Source organism: Gorilla gorilla, chromosome 8 (genome assembly GCF_029281585.2).
Source record: "Gorilla gorilla gorilla isolate KB3781 chromosome 8, NHGRI_mGorGor1-v2.1_pri, whole genome shotgun sequence".
NCBI lineage: Eukaryota > Metazoa > Chordata > Mammalia > Primates > Hominidae > Gorilla > Gorilla gorilla.
Genome location: NC_073232.2, coordinates 114,602,926 through 114,629,837, shown reverse-complemented (window position 1 = coordinate 114,629,837; position 26,912 = coordinate 114,602,926). Strand labels below are relative to the sequence as shown.

At 44.9% G+C, this 26,912-nt stretch overlaps 1 protein-coding gene and 1 long non-coding RNA gene across 12 annotated transcripts in view; one reads left to right on the top strand and one right to left on the bottom strand.

The window, feature by feature from the left end:
• LOC109028568 (uncharacterized) overlaps nucleotides 1-11,782 on the top strand; it is a 35,178-nt gene extending 23,396 nt beyond the window's left edge. Inside the window, exons 2-5 of the long non-coding RNA XR_008668999.2 lie at nucleotides 4,343-4,431; nucleotides 5,558-5,628; nucleotides 7,634-7,800; nucleotides 11,458-11,782. This is a non-coding gene — a long non-coding RNA (uncharacterized lncRNA). The remainder of the gene's footprint in view (nucleotides 1-4,342; nucleotides 4,432-5,557; nucleotides 5,629-7,633; nucleotides 7,801-11,457) is intronic.
• The window catches only part of GBF1 (golgi brefeldin A resistant guanine nucleotide exchange factor 1), a 152,181-nt gene that overhangs the window by 23,841 nt on the left and 101,428 nt on the right, over nucleotides 1-26,912 (bottom strand). For 9 of the 11 annotated variants that reach the window (XM_055352806.1, XM_063709766.1, XM_055352807.2 and 6 more), the window contains 7 exons: nucleotides 14,831-14,962; nucleotides 7,628-7,746; nucleotides 7,050-7,158; nucleotides 6,486-6,546; nucleotides 5,350-5,404; nucleotides 827-974; nucleotides 284-507 (listed from right to left, as the gene is read on the bottom strand). In XM_055352806.1, the coding sequence (XP_055208781.1) occupies nucleotides 284-507; nucleotides 827-974; nucleotides 5,350-5,404; nucleotides 6,486-6,546; nucleotides 7,050-7,158; nucleotides 7,628-7,746; nucleotides 14,831-14,962 (848 nt within the window). Of the gene's footprint in view, nucleotides 1-283; nucleotides 508-826; nucleotides 975-4,533; nucleotides 4,633-5,349; nucleotides 5,405-6,485; nucleotides 6,547-7,049; nucleotides 7,159-7,627; nucleotides 7,747-14,830; nucleotides 14,963-26,912 lie in introns of all 11 variants that reach the window. The other 2 variants (XM_055352817.2, XM_063709767.1) reach the window with 1 other exon arrangement.

Sequence of the window (26,912 nt, the reverse complement as noted above, 5' to 3'; positions counted from 1 at the left end):
TTGGATCATTACCTTCCAGAAAAAGCAATGGCCAGCTCCTTCCCTTTTGTCAAGTACTGCCTATATGCATAACTTGATAAATCTCATGAGCTACCTCTCACAGTGAGTCATGCTGTGGGTTTTCAAGGCAGTACAACCAATTCTGAGAAGCAGGAAAAATCAGAGCTTCTTTTGAAGTTACCCCAAGCTTCTTTTGAGCCAAGTCCTGCATAAAGGATCCAAAGGATCAAGCCAATTCCCACAGTGGAATACTGAAGAGGGACATTAAAAATCAAAGCCATACCTGGAGGTCAGGCTGCTTGGGAACACCTAGCTCACTGCTCCCAGGCTCTGTAGCTGTGCTGTACCCTGGAGAGCCAGGTTGCTCTAGATCAGTAAGGTCTTCCTTGGAAGTGGTTTGGGAGGAGAATTCCAGGCCACTGTCTGTAGAGGGACTGACCACTGCTGAGGCAGCTTCTGAACTTGCAGAGGAGATGGGAGTGGGCACATCAATGAAGGGCATGCCGCCTGCCAAGAAAAGTACGTGACGCTTGAAGGAGAAGAAAGAGGCTGTGGGCAAAACAAATCCTCTATGGTACTAGGGTCTCTGTTTCCCAGATTACATGCTTATCTTTGCATATATTGGTCTCTAAAGTTGTCAGAGAACAACCTTAAGTCACTGCATAGTTGCTGAATGGTCACACTCTGATTTGACCTGGAGTTTCCCTTTTTGTTCTCAGCACCAAAACCAAAGCCCCTCAGTTGGTTGGTCTTCAATTTCAAAATCCCTAAGAGAGAAAGGAGCTCTTCTTTTGTCTAATCAGAGGAAGTAGTCCAGGGCACTCACCAGTGAGGTTAGATGATAAGGTGGTTCCATTGGGAGTGGGCAGCTCTGAACCTGGTGTGACTTTGGTCATATGGCGTGGGGGCCGAGGGGATCTCTTCTGTTTCTTCCATTTGGATGAATCACTCATGCCTCCGGCTCTCATTTTCAGCTGGAAATATCATACCCCATTAGCAATGGTATTCAAACTAAGACTATCCCTATTAATCTCCCTTCATTTAGTCCTACTGATCTCTAGAAAACAAGCTATACCCCATATCTTTGCTAAAGCAAGACTCTAGACCATCAGTTCACATTCCTACTCTTCTAACTTGGCTTCTACATTTACCACTTCACAGGTTGGCATGGCAGCCTCCATGTAGAAGGTGACATTCTGTTTCTGGGCTGGTCATTGGTAGGGCCAGTCCTCACACTTATCACTCTGCTTCTCTGGGTCCTGAGTGTTACATTAAGCAGGAAGTCCCGAGTCCTATGGATGATGCATGACCCTCTTGCAGAAAGCGTTAAGGGCAGGGTTTCCTTTGCCCTGACACTCAGTTCTACAGGTGCGTGGTCTCCCGGCTTTCCTCCTCAACTAGCTTGTAGAGCAGACTCCTACTTGTAGTTTTATCCAACTATAAGAGCCTATTCCTTCCTGTCCTGGTTTTCTTACTGGTATGTGAGCTGGGCCTAAGCCATAAACATATTTTTCTTTTTCTTTTTTTTGAGACGGAGTCTAGCTTTGCCACCCAGGCTGGAGTGCAGTGGCATGATCTCAGCTCACTGCAACCTCTGCCTCCTGGGTTCAAGTGATTCTCCTGCCTCAGCCTCCTGAGTAAATGGATTACAGGTGTGGACCACCACACCTGGATAATTTTTGTATTTTTAGTAGAGACAGGATTTCACTATGTTGGCCAGGCTAGTCTCTAACTCCTGACCTTAGGTGATCTGCCTGCCCCGGCCTCCCAAAGTGCTGGGATTACGGGTGTGAGCCACTGCACCCAGCTAACATATCTCTTACTCTCTGGAATTTCTGTATCAGATTGGTCAAAAGCTCATTCCTTGGAGTTAAGGAAGGAGTGGCCTCCCAGTTTCTTTGTGGAGTTCAGGATAGAAGGTCATGTCACGCTGCTGCTGTGCTCTCTGCTGCTCCCAATTTGTTATATCAATGAGACCACCTGTCCCTCTGTCCCTCTCACTATTGGTCTTTCCAGATGCAGTTTTATGTTGTCAGATGGTAAGGCCACTGATTCCTTGACTCCTTGCTCTGTTGTACTCCCCCCTTGCTGTATTTCTGTTCTTCCTATAGCTTACTTTTAGTGGCAAGGGACAATCTCTATCACCTGTTAACTATTCCCTAGGATCTGTGTTTTTATGTATTTCCTCCATTCTAAGTTCAAAGTTACTTTGTTTAGGCCCCCCCCCCTTTTTTTTTTTTTTTGAGACGGAGTCTCACTGTGCCACCCAGGCTGGAGTGCAGTGGCGTGATCTCGGCTCACTGCAAGCTCCGCCTCCTGGGTTCACGCCATTCTCCTGCCTCAGTCTCCTGAGTAGCTGGGACTACAGGTGCCCGCCACCAAGCCTGGCTAATTCTTTTTGTATTTTTAGTAGAGATGGGGTTTCACCGTGCTAGCCAGGATGGTCTCGATCTCCTGACCTCGTGATCCGCCCGCCTTGGCCTCCCAAAGTACTGGGATTACAGGTGTGAGCCACTGCGCCCGGCCCAATTTGTTTTTTAAGCCCTGATGTTTTCTCAGTTGGGTTTGAACTCAGTCCTTCTACAAAGTCATTCTAAACTATTCCTAGACTGATAGACCATTCTTGGATTGGACCATTCCTGGATTGGGCAATGGCAACACTCTTCCAGAAACCATTAGAATGACTCTAAAGAGAGCAGAAGCACTTTTTCTCTCTGCCTCTTCCTAAAGGCTGAATATATCCTATTGTCCATGGCCTGTTCAATTCCTTTTGATAGTGAGGGAAAGACTCCCTTCCTCAAGCTCCCCCAAGCTCTCAGAACCTGGGTAATCTTTGATTCCTTGCTTAGAAACCACACAATTCTTCCATTCCTACCCATAGCTCCTTCCAATAAAGATGAGGCTGAACAGCTGAGCCCTTCCTTCCCCCAGCTCTTAGTAACACAGCAACAGCCTCATACTGGATTTATACTTCTAGATGATCCATCTCCAAAATGCCTGCAGTCATATGCTTAGAACTGAGCTTCAGGCGTACTGACCACTATAGCTAAGGAGGAAGCAAAAGGATTCTCTCCCCAGGAACCACTGGAGCTCAACTGGATCAAGTTCATAGTAAAAAATGTTATGGGAGAAGAGTCCACCAAACATGCAAAAGGGCAAGAGGCCAAGAGATCAATGAGAGACTTCCTGGCTCTATTGGCAGTTATCATTGAGCTCCCAAAAGTACTAAGAACTGGATCTACTTTTATGAGGTAGCCTTTCTCTCCAGGAGGCTCCCCCATTTCAGGGACTCCAGGCAGTCCTACTTCCACCGAGAAGCCAGTCAGTCATTGAGATTCCTTCCCATACGAGGATCAGTTTTTCACGTTTCCTTCTCTATCTTCTGCAAAGCTTGCTCCAACCTGATCATTTCAATTAGTGTTCTCAGCCTGCTGGCTGGAGTGGGGACCAAGAGGCTGCCAGTTCTCACGAATGCCTCAGCCCTTAAAAGGTATAGCTATTCTCCCTCTCCTAAGGTCTGAAGGTGTGGGGTGGGCAGTAGGTATTCATGGAATTCTATGCCACCTTATCTGTATGACTCTGTATTCCAAAGGACAGTGTAAGCTTTACAAAAAAGGAGCAGGTCCCAGGTTAATAATCATGGCAACATGCTGGATAGCCACTAATGAGAGCTGCAGCTTGAGACTGTGGAAGCACACAAATGAAATGACACAATGCATTCAAAGAGAACACGGGCCAATGGACTATCTAGCTAGGTGTACATACACAGAGTTTTTTACTTTCAGTGACCTGTATGTCCACAACCACACCTTCAGCATGCACACTCTTGTGATGGACAGCCCAGACAGCCCACACCTCCTTCTCTCCCCTTTCTTCCTAAGGCAGGTATATGCAGATTAGGGTAATCTTTAGCTTGGATCCCTCCCGTAAGCTCCCCTATACCTTGACTTTTAGAGGACAGAGGGCATCTTCACAGATCCCAAAGTATTCCCAGTGTCCTGGGCTATCCTGGCACCTGGCTTCTTTCCATCAATCTAGAGTTCTAATCCTTGGAATGACCTCTTTAATGGTAACCAAGAAAAAAAAAAAATCCCAACTAGATGGACTACCCTTTCCCTCCAAACCCAGTCCAGGTAATCCAGATAGAGCTGAGGACTGTGCTTAAGCTCTCTATGCCAGCTCTGAGACAAGGATAAGGTAGAAGGGTGAAGGGTCTTGCTTGAAGGTCCCTCACAGTTTCCCTAGAAATGGTAGATCTTAAGCCTCCCCACAAGGTAACAGCAGACCCCAGGCTTTCTAGGCTAACTATGTGATGTTCAAGTCTTCCTTCTCCTGTCTCCAGGCAACCAGATGCCCCAGGAGAATTCCCAACGCTGCAAAGCTACAATCACGTGCAACTCTTCCAAAGCCGTGCTGTGTTACTAGGGAGGGGTAAGTTGTGCTCTACACAATGGAAATGGGACCCAGGTGTTATATATAAAAAATAAACATTGAAAGAAATAAAAAGGGGAAGGGAAAGAGAGGGAGAGAGACCTTGAGGTTCTTAAAGAGTAGTACCCTCTCTAACTGGTTCAGGGCTTTGGTCTGCTCCCCACTACTTAGCTCCAGTTTGTTGAGGAGACATGGAGATATCTGCGAAAGACAGGCAAACGCACGATTTAACAGAGTGAAATAAACTCAGACACATACCAACAGGGAACAGGGCAGGAATGGGGATGGATGACAGGGGAGAGGAGAAGGTCAGGTGCATGCATCACACAGCTAAGGGTCATCTCCATAGGTAGACCCTCTTAGGGCTGCAAGCGGAATCCTCATCAGAGGCCCGTGAAGTCCAGGACTTCAGTTCAAGATAGAAAGAAGCCATTCTTTTGACCACTATTCTTCTCCTAGCAGTTTAAGAACCCTTTGGTTCTTAACTTGACTAATCTCTTCAATACAGACTAGCACAAGCAAGAGCCTAGTCTAATTCAGCATTGAGGTAGGATTTGGGACATAGCCTCTCTAGGCCTTCTACCTGCAGATAAGGCTAAGTCTTGAGGGGATGGCAGGACTTTCATCTTTGTCAACAGACATTTTTAGCCAAGACTGATGGGTACCATGTAGTTTCCATGAAGAACTGGCTCACCAGCTTACATGGTGGTTCAAAGATAGGCCAGAGCAGAAAAGCTGAGGAAGGGATATATCTGGGAGAGAATACATTTCTCACTAAAGGAGTGAGAGCTACTTCTAGATTCCAAGCAGACCTGTTTAGGCAAAAGCATATCTTTGCTAAGCAAGGTTACCCCAAGGCACTGAAGTTGGGAGATTAAGGTTTGGACGAGGGACAGCAGATCAGCTCTCAGATCATACCTTCTTCATGTTGGTCCCCACATAGTTCTTGGGTTCTTCTTTAAACTGAGGTAACCTATAAGATAGAAAATCCATCAACTGTCATTAGGGATAATGACAAATGTCTCCCTCCATGCCAGCCACAAACCAAAGGTGCTCTGAGCCAGAGCATGCCCTGTGTCTTAGAAAAGGCTACAAAAGAGAAGCAGACTAATTTCATCCTTTTCAGAGCTTCATCAAAGAGCCACAGGAATCGGGGGATGTGTGACATGGACAAAAGGAGGTAGTTGTGAGAGCAAGGTAAGTGCCCCTGGAGTTTGGAGGCTCTTTTTATCCTGAGACTGATTCCTTCCTGCTTATATTTACTTGGCAAATACTGCTGCCAAGAGATGGGGGGAGGGCAGTCTATCAAAACCCTAGGAGAGTGGGCAAAAGAGAAGAATTAACAGGCAGGTTGAAGTTTTGAAACCAGTAAATTTGAGCCTGAGGAGCAAAAAATTCTTTGCAGCAGGATCCAAGGGCAGTCTAGTCTGTAGATAATAAGGATTATTATCTATAGATTTGAGAGCAAAAAGAAATCCCAGAGGAAGGTTTAAAGCCATTGCCTCAGCTCTTCTGTGAGTCTGTTGAAAGGAGGTGCAGGAAACAGGCCTAGTATGAAAAGGCCTCCTAGGCCCTAGGCTAAGGGCCTTACCGAAGGGTAACCAACCATCTTGGTTTGCCTGGGACTGAGGGGGGTTTGCCAGGATGCAGAACTTTTAGTGCTGAAATCAGGACAGTCCCAGGCAATTCACAATTGCTGGTCACCCTAATTTTGGCCCTCTCCCACAGAAATCAGGATCCCTTGAGTTTGGCTTCCTCTCTGGGTTCCCTTTCCCAGCTGCTATCTGCACAGAAACAGACACAAATTTGGGAAGCAGAATGAGGTCTGCTGGCCTATATTAAATAACCCTCTGCCTCCCCGTGAGGCCAAATCAGCTCCCTCCTCCTTCTCCCTTGCTCAGTAACCCTGGGCCCAGAGAACTACCCCCCATCCATAATCCCAGTGGCCTCTGATGCGGCTGTGGGGTTGGCCAGGTCCCTGACGTGGCTGTGTGGAAGCAGGCAGACTCAAGAGGCCTGGGCAGCCGGGCTGAAGCAAACAGCAGCAGGTTTACCTTGTGAAGAGCAGCTGCACCATGTCTACGAGAGTGTGCTCTGCGGATTTTCTCAATAACTCTGCACAGGCAAAAACAAATAACACAGGTGTCATTACTTGCTGTGCTATTATCAAGAGGGTTCTCAGAGCAGACTCCCCTCCAAACCTTGTTTACCAAGGATTATGCCAAACTTATTAAAACCAGCTCCAGCTCAGCCTGGCAGCCAGAACTTCACTGGCCCACTAGGTGGCACTACTGAGTCAGGGAAAAAAGGGGAGGTATAGATGTGTTGTAGGGGGTTGCAGGTTGGTGTCAATCCCAGAAACCCCAAGAGAGGGTGATTTGGTGCCTGGGCTAAGTCAATCTGGGATCCATCCCAACTCCTGCCCTGGCATAACGGGCTGAGGTCTCTATTCTAGCTTCACAATAGCCAAGTACAGACATTTCTTCTAGACCCCTATGATCGCATGAGATAGATGATGAAGTCCTGAATTTTCCATCTCTCTGGGAAGACAGCCTCCTGTATTCATACTCAGACACTGGCCCCAGGAATGGTGAAGGGGCTAATATCCAAGCACCTACCACTGAGCCTCATTTCAAAGCAGATCCGGAAGCAAGACTGCATAATCTCACACACAGATTCATTGGTTAGGTGGGCACCCACTGGGGTTAGCAGCAGAGTCCGTAGAACCTATCAGGGAGAAAAAGGAATTACTGTGATAAAACAAGGTACTGAGAGGTACTCGAGGGTAAGAGAGAGGGGTTAGCAAGAATGCTGACCTCACCTCAGCTTGGTAGAGAGGTCTCCAAGAAGCTTGTACTTGGAATTGTTTCTTCACTTTTTATGACCCTGACATATTTCAGAACTCATTCTAGCCCTAGCCCATGAGCCCAAGAGATGGACGGCACAAATACAGTCTGCCAGAGGTACAAGTGTATTTAAGGCTTCTGGTATTTGACATCACTTCATATAAAGCTTTTACTGATTTTCCTTAGAAAAAGCTTTTACTTTGGGTACCCCAGCTGCTTGTCTGGAAACAAAGTAGCTCCCCTAAGCCCCAGTGGAGTCAAAACACAGCTTCATGCTGTGGGCAGAGTAAGTAGAGTCTGCGGCACCAGCCCCTGGCCATTAGCCTAATTGCTATTTCCCTCTCGCTTACCTGAAGGATTTTCATCAGGACAACTTCATCACTGGCAGGATCCGTGCCCACAAAACGAGCATGGGTGACAGCATCTGCCATGTTCTCCATGCCCTCTGCTGTGCCCTCATGGGTGGGATCTGCTCCAGCGAAAAAGGAAAGATTAAGTGATGTGGAGAGGAGAGAGATAAAAGGTAAGGCAGCCTGTCTAGCTTTGAGAGAGAGTTTTTCCTCTTCAGTTCCCTAACCCGTGGCTCCTTGAGCTACCTGAGAATTTTTGCCCACAACTGATTTTTTATTTATTTTTTTTTTTGAGACAGAGTCTCACTTTGTCACCCAGGCTGGAGTGCAATGACGTGATCTCAGATTACTGCAACCTCCGCCTCTTGGGTTCAAGCGATTTTCCTGCCTTAGCCTCCCGAGTAGCTGGCATTACAGGCGCCCGCCACCATGCCCAGCTAATTTTTTTTCTACTTTTAGTAGAGATGGGGTTTTGCCATGTTGGCTAGGCTGGTCTTGAACTCCTGACCTCAGGTGATCCACCTGCCTCAGCCTCCCAAAGTGCTGGGATTACAGATGTGAGCCACTGCACCCAGCCCCATAACTGGTTTTAACGAGCTCCTCAACACAAAATCCACTGGGTAAAACTGTGGTTCTCAATTGCTGGACCCATACCAAAAAGTTTTTATTCTGTATGCCCAGAGTGGGGCCTGAGAATTTGTGTTTCTAACAAGACCCCAGTTGAAGTTAACCACCACCGAGCAGGGGACCATACTCTGGGAATCACTAGTATAAATCTACTAATTTCATAGAGGAGGGGCCTGGAAACAAGAGTTTTTGACTCAGAACAAGAACCAGGTAGGGCCAAAGCTTGTGGCCTTTTCTCCTTTCATCTTTCAACACAGCTTCTCTCTCTGGTTGCTTTTGGAGTTTTGTGTTCAGGCGCAACTGAATTAGGGGAGCAGGAGGAGGAAACGAACACTCACTGCCGCCAATACTCATATCTGAGTGCCACATTACAGCAGATTGAAGACTTTTTTTTTTTTTTTTTTTTTTTTTGGAGATGGAGTTTCGCTCTTGTTGGCAGGCTGGAGTGCTATGGTGAGATCTTGGCTCACTGCAACCTCCGTCTCCTAGGTTCAAGCGATTCTCCTGCCTCAGGCTTCCCGAGTAGCTGGGATTACGGGCATGCGCCGCCACGCCTGGCTAATTTTCTATTTTTAGTAGAGACAGGGTTTCTCCATGTTGGTCAGGCTGGTCTCGAACTCCCGACCTCAGGTGATCTGCCAGCCTCGGCCTCCCAAAGTGCTGGGATTACAGGTGTGAGCTACCACGCCTGGCCCAAAGACCTCTTCTTTAGTTTCATTCTTATTTAAAATAATATGACGATGAGCAAGAATGCTGTTTCCAGCTTAACAGGCATTAGGAGAGAAAAAAGATAAACTAAACAGGACTGGAGGCTGACTAGCTGGGGGGTAGGCAGGAAGGAGAATTTCAGCTGTACAGAATAAGAGGGGAGAAGCTAGAGGTCAGACAACCGGCACCACGCTGGAAATGAACACAAATGCTATTAAGCAGGGAACTCAGCTCCCATTCATGTATTAAATAGCCACGAGAAATAGCCAAATAAGTTGTCACCATCAAGGGTCTTGCCTAGCTCCTGCCCTAAGTCTGCTCTGAAGGATCCTTTCCAGAGCTGTTTAGTTCTAAAGGGGGAGCCTAAGTAGGGGGAAAGGGCAGGCATATGAAAAAGCTTTGTGAGTGACAGAGAAAGTTGCTCCAGAGGTGGCATGGTGTAATGCAGGAACACCTCCTAATTTTAGTCACAGGAATTATAAGATTGTTGTTATTTTTTCTCTCTCTCTCTTTTGAATTGAGACAGAGTCTCACTCTGTCATCCAGGCTGGATGGAGTCCAGTGGCATGATCTCGGATCACTGCAACCTCTGCCTTCTGGGTTCAAGCAATTCTCCTGCCTCAGCCTCCTGAGTAGCTGGGATTACAGGCGCCTGCCACCACACCCAGCAATTTTTGTATTTTTAGTAGAGACTCGGTTTCACCATGTTGGCCAGGCTGGTCACAAACTCCTGACCTCAGGTGATTCACCCACCTTGGCCTCCCAAAGTACTGGGATTATAGGCTTGGGCCACTGTGCCCAGCCCATTTTCTCTTTCTTGGTACCTGAAATCAGGGAGTTCCTGAGCCTAAAGCTCAGGGGATGGCTGAGAACCTAAACTTTTTTTTTCTTTTTTTGTTTTTAAATAGACAGGGTCTTGCTCTATCGCCCAGGCTGGGGTGCAGTGGTGCAATCATGGCTCACTGCTGCCTCGACCTCTGGGGCTCAAGTGATCCTCCTACCTCAGCCTCCTTAGTAGCTAGGACTAAAGATGTGTGCTAACATGCCAGGAGAATTTTTGTATTTTTTATAGACATGGGGTTTCCTCATATTGTCCAGGCTGGTCTTGAACTCCTGGGCTCAAGTGATCTGCCTGCCTGGGCCCCCCAAAGTGCTGGGATTACAGGTGTGAGCCACTGTGCCTGGCCCCCAAACATTTCTCTTGCAATGATAAGCCAGAAGTCTTTTACTAATTGTGAATGTTTCCTCTTTTTCTTCTGTCCTCATTAGCCTCCGACACCACATCAAGACTTTCTTTGTCCTATTTAGTGTCCTTCTACTCAGCACTGGGAGTAGTTACTTTAGAGGTCATGCAGAAGGAAGCCAGTTTCATGACATATAGTAAAATGGGGTGACCCAGCTCCTCCTATCACACCACCTCTCCACGTTTCTCTCGATCAGCACAAAAAAATCCCATACTCTCAGGGCCTCTATCTCATAGCCCTGCCTGACAGTCCCTACCCAGGCCACCAGGGCCCACATAGGAAACCCAGGTCCTTCTCAGTGTTGTGTAGCATTTCAGAGATAAGTGAATAGTAGCCTTGTTCCCATCTCACAAGGCTCCTGGGGATCCATTTCTTCCTCTCTTTCAGTAATCTCTCTTGTTAAGGTGTCTTTTAAATTATTACTTTGAATCAGACACTCCTTCCATCCCCCAACCAGAATAGATTCAGAGAGACTCCATTAACCAGGTTTAAGCTCTACTGATCTCTTTGTAGTTCTTGTCCCCTGAGGTTGAATGAAGTAGCAAAGTTAATTTTCTAAACAGGCAGTTATGGGCTGGGCACGGTGGCTGATGCCTGTAATCCCAGCTCTTTGGGAGGCTGAGGTGGGCAGATTGCCTGAGCTCAGGAGTTCGAGACCAGCCTGGCTAATACAGCGAGACCCCATCTCTACTAAAAATACAAAAATTAGCCTGGCGTGGTGGTGCATGCCTGTAGTCCCAGCTACTTGGGAGGCTGAGGCATGAGAATTGCTTGAACTCAGGAAATGGAGGTTGCAGTAAGCCAAGATCACACCAGTGCACTCCAACCTGGGCAACAGAGCGAACTCTGTCTCAATAAAAACCAATAAAAAATAAAAATAAAAAGGCAGACTAGAGTGACAGGTCTTTGACAAGAACCATAGGCAAGGCTTGCTAGCAACCCATGAAATCCATGGCACAAAAATTCTGGTCTGGCAGCTGTATGGGGCCAAACAAAAGGCTAGTCCTTGGAGGATCTAAAATAATCCCTGAAACCTTGGATCATAGGAGCAAGAGACATGAGTTTTCTTCTAGAAGAGCAGCCTAAACCCTTCTTTAAAATGTCCTCCTCTTCTGGCTACTCTGGAGCCAACTTCAGGGAAATCTGCCAATCCCATCTCCTTTGCTTTCTTGGCTTTCATACACTCCTTCCTGCTCCTTTTCTCATGCCCACTGCAATCACCACCTCCAGCATTCTCCTTTCCCACCACAGGAAACTCCAATGACCAGCTGGCCTGAGGTCTCCAATGACCAGCCTGTCTGCCAAGTCCAGGAAGGGGAAAGAGTAACACCAACAATACAGCAGAGGGAAAAGGCACAGCAGCGGCAGCCACTGGAGGCTGTGAAGAAAGATGACCTGCAGGTGGTGCTCAGGGCAAGGCTGGAAGTGGCTGGGCCTGATTTTGTTTAGGAAAAGTATGAAGCTGGGACTAGGGTGTCGGAGAGGCTGATGCACCTGTTCAGAAGCTAGTTGGTACCCAGGATTCCTGCTCAGGATCCTGAATGCATCAGCTAAGCAAATCCAACATTTCTAGAATAAAGGTTTTTCTTGCTCTGAACTGAAGACTATTTTCTTTTCTGGCTAGCTAAAGCCTGAGCCTTATCTTTTCTTGTCTCCCTGCTTAAGAAACAAAGACAGCTGCCTGTTTTCTATATTCTTCATCCTTGTACATGGGCTGCCAATCGGGGAAAATGAATTCCCAAATTAAGTGTCAAGACCAACTAAAAAAGAAATCCAAAGAAAGACACCATGAAGAAATTTAGAGATAAACTACAGATTAAGGGAAATATTTGGCCTAGATTAGGAGCAAATATTTGTAATGCTATGATAGGCAATGGGTTAATATTCCTACCATACAAAGAACTCCTACAAATTGACATGAAAAACAAACCCAACTCAATTAAAAAAAGAAGTGAAGGACAGGAAATTCAAATGTTCAGCCTCCAGGAAATAAAAGCAACAAAAGGCTGAGTGCAATGGCTCACATCCGTAATCCTAGCACTTTGGGAGGCCAAGGTGGTGGATTTCTTGAGCTCAGGAGTTCAAGACCAGCCTGGGCAACATGGAGAAACTCCACTTCTACTAAAAGTACAAAAACTAGCTGGGTGTGGTGGCATGTGCCTATAGTCCCAGCCTACTTGGGAGGCGGAGGTGGGAGGATCACCTGAGCCCGAAGGTCAAGGCTGCAGTGAGCCGTGACTGTGCCACTGCACTCCAGTCTGGGTGACAGAGCAAGACCCTGTCTCAAAAAATAAAAACAAAATATCATTTTTTACTTACCAAGTTGGTACAAATAAAACTGATAATATTCAGTGCTGATGACAGGGTAGGGAAGTAGAAATTCTCAATCACTGCTGGTGGAAGTATAAATGATGTAACCTTTTGGGGAAGCAACCTGGTAATAGCTATAAAAATGCAATATGCACGTGGTCTTTAATCCAGAAATCCCAAGTTCAGAAATCTTTCATACAAGAGTAAAATTAGTAATAAGGGGCCGGGCATGGTGGCTCATGCCTATAATCCCAGCACTTTGGGAGGCTGAGGCGGGTGGATCACAAGGTCAGGAGTTCGAGACCAGCCTGGCCAATATGGTGAAACCCCGTCTCTACTAAAAATACAAAAATTAGCTGGGCGTGGTGGCACAAAATGGTGAAACCCCGTCTCTACTAAAAATAAAAATTAAAAAAATTATTAATAAGGACATGTGATCAAGGATGCTTATATTAGCATTATTTATGACTTCAATAGGAAACAATCTTAAATATTAAGAATGAGCACATGAATTGTATTATATCTATATTACACTATGGAAATTATAGAGCTACTAAAAAAAAATCATACAAGGGGCTGAGGGGAGAGAGAAATGGGGAGTTATTGGTTAATGTTAACTCCCCATTATGTTAAGTTTCTATTTGGGGTAATAAAAATGTTTGGGAAATAGATGGTGGTGACGGCTGCACAATACTGTGAATGTAATTAATGCCAATGAATTGTAAACTGAAACTGATGGAAATGGCAAGTTTTATATATATTTTCTACAATATAAAAGAATAAATCAGATGAATAGTTATATCATGTACATTTAAGTTAATACTATCTGCTTTTTTGTTTTTTTTTTTGAGACGGAGTCTTGCTCTGTCGCCCAGGCTGGAGTGCAATGGTGGTGGGATCTCGGCTCACTGTAACCTCCGCCTCCCACGTTCAAGTGATTCTCCTGCCTCAGCCTCCTGAGAAGCTGGGATTACAGGCACGTACCACCATGCCTGGCTAATTTTTGTATTTTTAGTAGAGATGGGGTTTCACCATGTTAGGCTGGTCTCAAACTCCTGACCTCATGATCCGTCCGCCTCGGCCTCAAAAAGTGCTGGGATTACAGGCATGAGCCATTGTGCCTGGCCAAGTTAATACCATTAAATGAAAAAAGAAAATATGTAGCACATAATCCTATTTTTATTTCATTTTATTCTATTCTTTTTTTTTTTTTTTTTTTGAGACAGAGTCTCGCTCTGTTGCTCAGGTTAGAGTACAGTGGCATGATCTCTGCTCACTGCAAACTCCGCCTCCCGGGTTCAAGCGATTCACCTGCCTCAGCCTCCCCAGTAGCTGGGGTTACAGAAGCCCGCCACCGCGCCCGGCTAATATTTGTATTTTTAGTAGATACGGGGTTTCACCATGTTGGCCAGGCTGGTCTCAAACTCCTGACCTCGTGATCCACCCGCCTTGGCCTCCCAAAGTGCTAGGCTTACAGGCGTGAGCCACCGCACCCGGCCTTATTTCATTTTAAAAAGGAATGGTACTTCATTTATAAAGACATAGAAAAACATAAAGATTCAAACTAGGCTGTTCACACAATTTGCCTAAAGAAGGAGGAGGAACATTGAGAAAGTACAGGAAGGACAATTAACTTTTCTTTTGAACATCTCTATTGTTTGTCTTCTTATAATGTGCATGCATTATGTCTGAAAAAATAACTTTAAAAATAAACCTAACCAGGCCAGGCACAGTGGCTCACACCTGTAATCCCAGCACTTTGGGAGGCCAAGGCGGGCGGATCATGAGGTCAGGAGATCGAAACCATCCTGGCTAACACGGTGAAACCCTGTCACTACTAAAAATACAAAAAATTAGCCGGGCGTGGTGGTGGGCGCCTGTAGTCCCAGCTCCTCGGGAGGCTGAGGCAGGAGAATGGCATGAACCCGGGAGGTGGAACTTGCAGTGAGCCGAGATCACACCACTGCACTCCAGCCTGGGCGACAGAGCGAGACTCCATCTCTAACTAAACAAACAAACAAACAAACAAACCTAACCAAACTTCCAAGAGTAAGGTACCATACCCTTAACTCTTTCCAAAGTATAGAGAAGCCAGAGTGCCAAGGAAAACTTCTTCTCTTGCCCTTCCCACCCTGTACAACATGAGTCAGCTAGCATGATGAATAACCAACAACAATCCTATTTCTCTTCTACAAGAAAAGAGGTGACTGGAAAAAATTTCCCACTATCACCAGCTCATTGCCTAAGGCCTGGGCACCCCAGGAAAGGTGGGAAATGAAGTGCTGTGGTCATGCAACAAAGCCTGAGCTCTTACCTATGAGTGCATAGGACAGGAACTTGTTGACAGAGGTGAGTGCCAGTCCAGTGATAGGGCCAGTGGTATCTTCAGAGCGAATCACTTCCAGAAAAGGTCGAAGGAATACATTGGGCTCAATTTCTGAGAGTTCTGCAAGAAAATACACAGAAATGAAGAGGTATCATCTAAGAGAAAACTAAACCCTGGAAAAAGTTTCTTGTTTGTGCCATGAGGCTAGAGGTCTTTGTTGTTGGGTCAATCTTCTTCCCTCTGGATTACCTTGAATCAAATCCCAGACACTGTATCATTTTATCTGTAAAATTTTCAGTATGTAGATCTAAAAGATTAGGAATCTTAAAAAAAGAACAAAAACACAATATTATCTTTTTTTTTTTTTGTCAGACAGAGTCCTGCTCTGGAGTGCAGTGGCATGATCTCAGCTCACTGCAAACCTCCACCTCCAGGGCTCAAGCCCCTCAGCCTCCTCAGTAGCTGGGACTACAGGCGTCTGTCACCATGCCCAGCTAATTTTGTATTTTTAGTAGAGATGGGGTTATGCCATGTTGCCCAGGTTGGTCTCGAACTCCTGAGCTCAAGCAATTGTCCCCGCCTTGGCCTCCCAAAGAGCTAGGATTACAGGCGCGAGCCACCATGCCTGGCCCACAATATTATGCTTAAAGAGTTAACAAACAGTTAAAATGGTAAATTTTGCATTATATGTATCACAATTTTTAAAAATTAACAATAATTTTTCAATATCATCAAATATTGTGAGTCAATTTTCCATGCCCATTTCACCACCCTCCCCTGTGATATAAATAGGTAACGTCATCTTGGGTAGAGCCAATGCGACCCTTAGGTCCCAAGGTGGGCTCTTTATGTCCTTTGCTGTTATGGTCAGGGTCACTTCTCTTAGAGAAAGAGTGCAGCACATTCCAGGAGGGTGAGAGGAAACTTTGAGGTTTATAATCCCTTGCTGAGAAAAAAGTTTAACAAGAACAAAAGGCTGAGCAGTCTCTTAGTCATGGAGGCAGTCTGTAATCTTGGAAGTTCGTAACCACTGTCCGGCCTGTTTCCTGCCTAGAGTTAGCAGAGAACTAACTGCTCTGAGATGAAGGGGCAATTGATAATCTTTATTTTACAGATGAGAAAAGGCTCAGATAAGATACATGATTAGTCCCAAATCACACAACTAATATGCAGAGCTGGGATTTGAACCCAGCCTATGTGGTTCTAAAACTTGTAAAACCCCTTCATCTATTCTACCTGAATAGATGAAATTTTACTCCTGAATTTAGAAGATTCCATTCTAGGTCAGAGAATACTACACTGTACTTACTCCCTACCCTACTTTGCCCAGAATTTAAATTTGTTTTTCTAGATTGTGCTGTGCTTTCATCTTTCAGAGACCAGCTCCCTAAAAGGCTTCCTAAAGAGACCAAAAGTGTTTAGGGATGTGATCTAGGCTGCCCCACCTTTAGAGACAAAAGGAAGCAGGGTTTCCTAAGCACCTTCATTTTCATGCAAATATAGGGAGCTGCCTACTCAATTCCTACCACCCCCACTCCTCCCTGGGTAAACATTCCCTGGGCCCGGCTGCTCCTCAGATTAATGCTTTAATTAATTGGCAGATTGGGTAGCATTTTCCAAGCTTGTCTGTACAGTGATCACATCAGCTGTAAAAAAACCTGCTTCTCTTCCCCTACTACCCCCACCTAGAGATGTAAAATTTACAGAAAAAACCTAGAGAAGAACGTGTGTGTGTGTGTGTGAAAAACTGAAATACATAAAAAGCACATAAAAGGGCTGGGCACAGTGGCTCATGCCTGTAATCCCAGCACTTTGGGAGGCCGAGGCGGGCGCATCACAAGGTCAGGAGATCGAGACCATCCTGGCTAACATGGTGAAACCCGGTCTCTACTAAAAATACAAAAAAATTAGCTGGGTGTGGTGGTGGGCACCTGTAGTCCCAGCTACTCGGGAGGCTGAGGCAGGAGAATGGTGTGAACCCAGGAGGCAGAGCTTTCAGTGAGCTGAGGTCACGCCACTGCACTCTAGCCTGGGTGACAGAACAAGACTCCGACTCAAAAAAAAAAAAAAAAGCACATAAAAAAATGTAAAGTCATCTAGTCTTGCTGCTTTAGGAACATGAATTATGTACAATTTGGTCTGTTATCTTAAAAGTGGTCATGAGGTATATCTGACATATAAAAGTCTAGAGGAAAAAAATCTTTGAGAATCGGGACAGGTATAGATTTTCTGTGATTTCATTTAGTTGCTACAACTATATACTTGCTTCATGTCTTCCTTCACGGTAAAAGAGTAGGGCAGTTTTATATATGGGGTCCACACTTCTAGGGTGATGTGCATTCAGCCTCTTTTTGCTAATTTGGTAAAATTAATTCTTTTCTTTAAATGAATGATTTATACAGCATGTAATTTTACAGCCAATTTTCAGATTGGCTTCCTTCATTCAACATGATGACTGAAAATTTTCCAAGCTATTGCATATATCAATAGCTTGTTTCTTTTTACTGCTGAGTAGTATTCATTGCCTGTATGTATCACAGTTTCTTTATCCATTCACTGGTTGAAGAACATGTGGGATCTCCAGTTTGGGGCAATTATGAATGGAGCTGCTATAAACATTTGTGTATCAGTGTTTGTGTGAACACAGGTTTCCACTTCTTTACGGTAAGTACCCAGGGGTAGGATTCCTGGGTCAAAGGGTAAAGGTGTGTTTAGCTTTACTGTCAAACTCTTTTCCAATGTCATTTTATCACTTTGTATTCCCACTAGCAATAAGAATTCTAGTTTCTCCACATCCTCTTCAGTACTTTGTATTTCAGTGTTTTTACTTAAGCGATTCAAGTATGTATGTAATAGTAGCTCCATGTGGTTTAAATTTGCATTTCTCTAATGACTAATTATGTTGAACATCTTTCCATGTGCTTATTTGCCGTCTATATATCCTTTTGGGTGACATGTCTGCTCAAGTCTTTTATCCATTATTAAACTAAATTGTTTTCTTACTATTGAGTTTGGAGACTTCTTTATTCTGAATTCAAGTCCTTCAGTAGTGATACAGTTATTTGTAAGTATTTTCTTCCAGTCTTAAGCTTATTTTTTCATTCCCTTAACATCTTTCATAGAACAGACACTTTTACTCTTGATGAAGTCCAACTTATTAATATTTTATGGATTGTGTTTTGGTTTAATGTCTAAATTGACTCTGCCTAATTCCAAGTCACAAAGATTTCCACCCTCCCATTTTCTCCTAAAATGTTTACAGATTTATGTTTTTAACCTATGATCTATTTTGAGTTAATTTTTGCATAAGGTGTGAGATTTAGATTGAAGCTCATTTTTCCTTTGCCTAAGAATTTCCTACTGTTTCCAACATATCTAATTAAGTTGTCTTTGCACCTTTGTCAAAAATAAATTGACCAGGTTGGGCACTGGTCCCAGCACTTTGGAAGACTGAGCTGGGTGGATCCCTTGAGTCTAGGAGTTCGAGACCAGGCTGGGCAACATAGTGAGACCATCTCTACAGAAAATAATTAAAAAAACGGCCAGGCGTGGTGGCTCACGCCTGTAATCCCAGCACTTTGGGAGGCCGAGGCAGGCGGATCACAAGGTCAGGAGATTGAGACCATCCTGGCTAACACGGTGAAACCCCATCTCCACTAAAAATACAAAAAATTAGCCAGGCGTGGTGGCAGGAGCCTGTAGTCCCAACTACTCAGGAAGGCTGAGGCAGGAGAATGGCATGAACCTGGGAGGCAGAGCTTGCAGTGAGCGGAGATCGTGCCACTGCACTCCAGCCTGGGCAACACAGCGAGACTCTGTCTCAAAAAAAAAAAAAAAAAAGGCATGGACCAGGAGCAGTGGCTCATGCCTCATGCCTATAATCCTAGCACTTTGGGAGGCTGAGGTGGGTGGATCACCCGAGGTCAGGAGTTCAAGACCAGCCTGGCAAACATGGTGAAACCCCATCTCTACCAAAAAATACAAAAATGAGTGGGGCATGGTGGCGCGCACCTGTAGTCCCAGCTACTGGGAAGGCTGAGGTGAAAGAACATCTTGAACCCAGGAGGTAGAGGCTGCAGTGAGCTGAGATCGTGCCACTGCACTCCAGCCTGGGTGACAAAGTGAGATCCTGTCTCAAAAAAAAAAAAAAAAATTAACCAGGTATGATGGCATGTGCCTGTAGTCCCAGCGACTCAGGAGGCTGAGGTGAGAGGATTGCTTGAGCCTGGGAGGCTGAGGCTGCAGTGAACTGTGATCATACCACTGCACTCCAGCCTGGGGTGACAGAGTAAGACCCTGTTCCAAAAAATAAAAATTAAATTGGCCATATTTTTGTGAGTCTCTTCTGGGTTCTCTGTTCTGTTTCATTGATCTATGTGTCTAAGTCTGACAACACGACACTGTGTTAATTATTATAAATATATACTAAGTCTTTTTTTTTTTGAGACGGAGTCTTGCTCTGTTACCCAGGCTAGAGTGCAGTGGCTCGATCTTGGCTCACTGCAACCTTGCCTCCTGGGTTCAAGCGATTCTCCTGCCTCAGCCTCCTGAGTAGCTGGGACTACAGGAACGTGCCACCACGCCCAGTTAATTTTTTTGTACTTTTAGTAGAGACGGGGTTTCACCATGTTGGCCAGGATGGTCTCGATCTCTTGACCCTGTGATCTGTCCGCCTCAGCCTCCCAAAGTGCTGGCATTACAGGCATAAGCCACTGTGCCCGGCCGATATATACTAAGTCTTTTTTTGAGACACAGTCTCGCTCTGTCACCCAGGCTGGAGTGCAGGGGCATGATCTCGGCTTACTGCAACCTCTACCTCCCGGGTTCAAGTGATTCTCATGCCTCAGCCTCCTGAGTAGTTGGGATTACAGGCACGCACCACCTCGTCTGGCTAATTTTTGTATTTTTAGTATAGACGAGATTTTGCCATGTTGGCCAGGCTGGTCTTGAACTCCTGACCTCAGGTGATCCACCCGTCTCGGCCTTCCAAAGTGCTGGGATTATAGGCGTGAGCCACCATGCCTGGCTTATACTAAGTCTTAATAACAGTGGTGTGATTCCTCCAACTTCATTTTTTTTTCCAATATCATTCAGTGTTCCAATTCCTTTGCCTTTCCATTTCAATTTAAGACAAACCTGCCTTGTTGGAAGTTTGAAAGGAATTGCATTGAGTCTATAGATCAATTTGGGGAGACATGATATCTTTGCTATGTTGTGCCTACCAATTCATGAACTTGGTATGTCTCTCCATTATTCAGATCTTCTTGGTTTCTCTCATCACTGTACTGATGAGCGCCACCACACCCAGCTAATTTTGTATTTTTAGTAGAGACGGGGTTTCTCCATGTTTGTCAGGCTGGTCTCAAACTCCCAACCTCAGGTAATCCGCCTGCCTTGGCCTCCCAAAGTGCTGGGATTACAGGTGTAAGCCACTGCACCCAGCCGAGGCTCTGTGTGTAACCCTCACACAGCATACAATTCAGTCAATGGACTAGTCTCACTCTATCAATAGCCAGATATATGATACCCAAGACCTTCATCTGTCAAATTAGATAGTTGAAATCGGCTGGGTGCAGTGGCTCACACCTCTAATCCCAGCACTTTGGGAGGCCGAGGTGAGCGGATCACTTGAGGTCAGGAGTTTCAGATCAGCCTGGCCAACATAGTGAAACCATGTCTCTAATAAAAATACAAAAAAAATTAGCCTGGTGTGGTGGCACGTGCCTGTAATCTCAGCTACTTTGGAGGCTGAGGCATGAGAATTGCTTCAACCTGGGAGGCAGAGGCTACAATGAGCCGAGACTGCACCACTGCACTCCAGCCTGGGTGACAGAAGGAGACTCTGTCTCAAAAAAAAAAAAAAAAAAAAGAAGATTGTTGGAATCTATGACTGCTAAGATATGTTCATTCCAGTACTTTCATTTGGTAAGTCAGTGCTTTATAGAAACCTACTGATGAAAAACTAGAAGGGTTAAACTTTTTAATGAGCCCACCAGGAACCTTCATTATCATGTCACTTCCCTACCTCTTCCAAAAAAGAGAATCATGATATATAAAGTTAACTTTCCTTAAAGAGTTTTGTCTAGGGAGAACAAGAGTTTTGCTCTCTAGGTTCAACTGTTGATTGCCAGGAGCATAAGAGAAGCTCTAACAGGAGCAACTCTGCAACAAGTGGGGTTGGGGGCAAGTTGAACTCCTAGTGGGGCATCACTAGTAAGGATATTTCTTTCTTTCTTTTTTTTTGAGACAGAGTCTTGCTCTGTCACCCAGGCTGGAGTGCAGTGGTGTGATCTCGGTTCACTGCAACCTCTGCCTCCTGGGTTCAAGCGATTCTCCTGCCTCAGCCTCCCAGGTAGCTGGGATTACAGGCATGTACCACCAGGCCCAGCTAATTTTTATATTTTTAGTAGAGATGGGGTTTCTTCATGTTGGCCAGGCTGGTCTCAAACTGCACTCCCGACCTCAGGTGGTCCACCTGTCTCAGCCTCCCAAAGTGCTGTGATTACAGGTGTGAGTCACCATGTCCAGCCTTTAGTAAGGATATTTCTAATTTAAGGGGTAACTTTTTGTAAACATGTAATTTAAAAACAAACAAATTTGAATTTATAATCCTGGTGAGATGCTCAGATGGTCATCTAGAATAGTGCTTGTCAAATTATCTGCGATGAAGAGCAGTTTTTTTTTTCTTTATGTCAATCCAATGCAGACCCATAGTTTTTTTTTTTTTTTTTTTTTTTGAGGCGGAGTCTCGCTCTGTCGCCCAGGCTGGAGTGCAGTGGCGAGATCTTGGCTCACTGCAAGCTCCGCCTCCTGGGTTCGCACCATTCTTCTGCCTCAGCCCCCCCGAGCAGCTGGGACTACAGGCGCCCACCACCATGCCCGGCTAACTTTTTGTATTTTTAGTAGAGATGGGGTTTCGCCGCGTTAGCCAGGATGGTCTCGACCTCCTGACCTCGTGATCCGCCCACCTCGGCCTCCCAAAGTGCTGGGATTACAGACGTGAGCCACCTCGCCCGGCCCGTGCAGACCCATAGTTTTATAAAATACAGTTAATTACTAGAAAAATTTTAAAAACATAAAGTCCAATTTTTTATTACTAGAATCAACATACATGTAACTACTGTCACATTGTTATAAAATTTTAAAAATATTTTCAACTTCTGTATATATCTCTTTGTGTACTGAGCAGCAGTTTGTAGGCTGCATCAGTTTTCTAGGGAACTGTTACTCAGAGATTAAACCGTACCCTACAAAAATAAGTCATAATTTTTGACTGATCATTCAGGAAAATCCTCCAAATCCTAGGATATTACAGCTAAAATAGGGCCTGAAAATAATTTATAATGAGGTAACTGAGATTTAGGGAAGTTAAGTAATTTGTACAAGGCCAGTTAGTATTGGAACCAGGACTAGAAGCTAAGGGCTCTAGGTAGAATCATGGGCTTTCGTGGACGATTCAAATCCCAGTTCTGCAACTTAATAGCTATGTGACTTTAATTACTTAAGTGTTCTGGGTCTCTAATTTTATTACTTGTAAATGGGTATTAGATAATTTAAATACATTACATTTAAAATAAATAATAATAGCAACTAACATTCACTGAGCGTATACTATGTGCCAGGCATGGTATTAAGCAATTTACACACATTATCTCATTTGATGCACGTAAAACACTTGGTAGAATGCATGGAATAAAGTGTATAATAAAGATAACTAAGATATTGTTCTAGTTTTTAGCTCTAGAGTCACAGCAGTCCAGTGTTCTCTATATTGTATACCAGTTCATTTCTTTCTTTTTTTTCTATTTTTTTTTTTGAGACGAAGTCTCGCTCTGTCTGTCACCAGGCTAGAGTGCAGAGGCGTGATCTTGGCTCACTGCAACCTCCACCTCCCCGGTTCAAGTAATTCTCCTGGCTCAGCCTCCCGAGTAGCTGGGACTACAAGCACATGCCACCACACCCAGCTAATTTTTGTATTTTCTAGTAGAGATGGGATTTCACCATGTTGGCCAAGATGGTTTTGATCTCCTGACCTTGTGATCTGCCTGCCTCGGCCTCCCAAAGTGCTGGGATTACAGGCATGAGCCACTGCACCCGGCCACCAGTTCATTTCTTAAGATTTAAGTAAATATATATATAAAAATTCTACCTTTGACTCCTAAACCATAAAAGGAATACAAGTTAAGGATAAATACTGAGATAACGGGTGGTTGATATTTACGGTACAATTTGGGATAGCACTTTTAATTTCTGAGGGCTTCAGCTTTCTCCAAGGTATCAGAGAAAGAACAGGCTTCCTTTCAATAAAATGAATTATTAAAGTACTCATTAACATTTATTACCTGCGCCATGCCAAGTGCTATGCACTTTACATACCTTCACTCTTCATAATTAACCCTATTTTGAAGATGAAAATGAGGCTTAGAAAGGATACCGAGATGTCCCCACCAGCTAAGATCATACCACTAGCTAGTAGTGGAAACAGGAATCAAATCCAGGTCCATCCAACTCCAAAAGCTCTGCTCGTAGCCATCCGACTTTACTGCTTCATACAAGGCTAGAACAGAAAGGTTTCTGGTGTCCTATCTCACGGTTCAGCCTGGCTGGGAACTGAGATTCAATTGTCTGGATCTTCTCCAGAAGAGTGAAAACTGCCTGAGTCCTTCAGGAGAAAAGTGCCATGATTCTGCTCATAGTAAGCAGGCTGAATAATTTCACAACCAAGGAGACATCTGACACCCCAGTCAAGCAGCCAAAATTCCCACCCTGGAAGACTGTCAACCTCAAGGCACAAACAATCCAGTAAACACAGAGTGCAGATTAGGTAGAGGGGTGCTCTGAAGGTGACTGGTCCATGTTTCTAAGATGAGCCAGTCATCTGGGGGGAAAAGGGCACAAGGAGGGGAAATCTAACCCCCCATTGGAGAAAACACTTCGGATCCTTCCAGAATCAAATCCGGATCCAATTTCTGGACAGTCAGTGACAAATTACAACAAGAATTATTAAATTATTTCTGGAGAGGCTCATGAGTCACTTCAACCCAAAGCAAAGTGAAGCCCTTTGGAGATGTCTTGGTGGTGGTCTGCTCATACTGTACTCAATACGACTGGGCAGGGTGCTTCACTCCCCATATTATGACATTAAAACAGAAGTGTCAATTTGGCCCAATGTCTGTCTGAGAATCTGCAGATGTCCCACACCTCTTGTCTTCCCAAATGATGAGGTGACCTCTCCAAAACGGGGATGAATCTTGACTTTTTCTTTTTTTGAGACGAAGTCTCGCTCTGTCACCCGGCCTGGAGTGCAATGGTGCAATTTTGGCTCACTGCAACCTCCGCCTCTCCGGTTCAAGCAATTCTCCTGCCACAGCCTCCTGAGTAGCTGGGACTACAGGCGCAAGACACCACGCCTGGCTAATTGTTTGTATTTTTAGTAGAGACGAGGTTTCACCATATTAGCCAGGATGGTCTCGATCTCCTGACCTCGTGATGTGCCCGCCTCGGCCTCCCAAAGTGCTGGGATTACAGGGATGAACCACTGCGCCCAGCTGAATCTTGACATTATTTTCTCTTCTCATGTCAGAGCTGCTACCATCTCTGATAATCTATGTCAAAGGCCTCAACATGTGGCCTCAAGCACTGCCCTTGGACAAAACAGAACACTCTCCTAAGCTACAAGGGAACAGCCACCATCCTCCCAGGAGGCTGTGTTCTCCAGGCCGCAGCAGCCTTTTCTCATTTGGCCAGCATTGGGCTGGCACATTCCTGAGCCAAAATGCACACATAAGCTGCTTTCCCTGGTAGCAAAGCTCTTCACTCCTGAGTGACTCTTATCAGGGGCAGTTGGGCATTCTCAATTGGATTACGCTGACAAGGAAAAAGGCCTGTGGTATGTTATTTCAACACCATTTGGCTTCAGAAATGCCTGTCTCGACCTTTTTGCCCTAAGAGTCTACTTCTCTCTTCTTGCTTTCTAGAGGGTCACCAGCCTGCTCCCATGCTTGTTCTTTACCCTGCAAATATTGGCCCATGTTCCTGGAGACAGAATGCCATCATTCATAAGATGGATCATGTATAACAGACTAATAAATCATAGCATGATAAAAAAAGAAATTAGTTCATTTACCCCTCTAACATTTCTGTATCCAGAGACAGATGACAAAAGCTTTTTGGTTTTAGGCTTTTCTGTCTATATCTGTACATTCCATTTTAGGAGAAAGTGTTAGGTCTCATATGCTACTTTTCTGACTATGCTGTACACCCCAGGAATATATTTCTTGCAAAAGTCAAGATTGATAGTGATCTACAAAAATGTCTGATGTATGGTAAGCTCAGTAGGAAGAAGCTGTGTTCTTTTTGGTCACTAGAGGACATCAAGAGTAGTGGTCCAGGCCAGGTGTGGTGTCTTACACCAGTAATCCCAGCACTTTGGGAGGCTGAGGTGGGAGAATCACTTGAGCCCAGCAGTTCGAGACCAGCCTGGGCAACATAGTGAGACTTCAGCTGCACAAAATATGAAAAAATTAGCCAGGCATGCGCATCTGTGGTCCTGGCTCCTCAGGAAGCTGAGGTGAGCCCTGATCATACCATTGCATTCCACCCTGAGCAACAGAGTGGAACCCTGTTTCAAAAAGAAAAAAAAAAAAAAAAAGAGGGGTAGTGGTCCAAAGAATAATCAAAGCTAAACTCTGGCAAAGCCAGAAGCCTCTGGAATAACTGCCACACCTCCCATACCTTCGTTTATCAGCTTCAAAGTTTTCCAGACCTATGAATGGACAGGTGGGAATTTAGGCTTGGTTCAGGAACGGATTCCAGAAAACACTGTCAACGGACAGGTCTCATACCTGTATTTCCTAGCCTGGGCTTAAGGGTCAAACCCAGATAGACCCTGCCCTATACAACAGGAGATATGAAATAAAGAAATGCACTAGGCCCAATTCTGGTTCTGTCATTAACTGTGTGACCTTGGGCAAAAACACCTCATTTCTCTGGGCCATAGTTTCCTCATCCATTGGGATTTCCTGGGGAAGGTGGTGGTGGTGATAGTAATTTAACTAGATTCTTTAAGGCCCCTTTAGGTCCCTAAAACTTATGATTCTAAATGCAAAGTACCATTTGGAAGTAAATGCACACGAATGCAGACAGTCTAGCCTGGAGGGAAGGCAAGTCCTGTTTGTTTGTCTAAGCTCTTCACAGTGGCTCTTTTCTCAGCTATCACACAACGGTTTCTCAGATCTGCTTCTTTTTATCAAACACATTCTTAGCTTCTCAGGATGCTTCTAGACTTAGGGGGCTATTAACTTTGACATTATGATTTTTAAGAGACAAAGTATGATTATGGCTTAATCACTGCTGCATCCAGGTAAAAATCAGGATCCATAGATCACTTAGGGCCAGCAGTAGAAGATAATGGTACCAACCACTTACATTGAAAAAGGCAAATTAGGCTGGGCTTGGTGGCTCACGCTTGTTATCCCAGCACTTTGGTAGGCAAAGGCGGGTGAATCACTTGAGGTCAGAAGTTAGATACCAGCCTGACCAACATGGTGAAACACTGTCTCTACAAAAAATATAAAAATTAGTTGGGCATGGTGGTGCGCACCTGTAAGCCCAGCTACTCTGGTAGCTGAGGCACGAGAATCGCTTGAGCCAGGGAGGCAGAAGTTGCAGTTAGCCGAGATCATAACATTTTTTCTACAGCCTGGGTGACACAGCAAGACTCTGTTTCAAAAAAAAAAAAAAAAAAGGCAAATTACAGTTGACCCTCTGTGTCTGTGGATCCAACATCAGTGTACACGATCAACCACAGATCAAAAATATTCAGAAAAATTAAGCGGATGGTTGCATCTGTACTGAACATCTACAAACTTTTTCCCTTGTCATTATTCCCTAAATATGGTATAACTATTTACATAGTATTTATATTGAGTTAGGCATTACAAGTAATCTAGAGATGATTTAAAGTATAGGGGAAGGCTGGGTGCGGTGGCTCACGCCTGTAATCCCAGCACTTTGGGAGGCGGAGGCGGGTATATCACTTGAGGTCAGGAGTTCGAAACCAGCCTGGCCA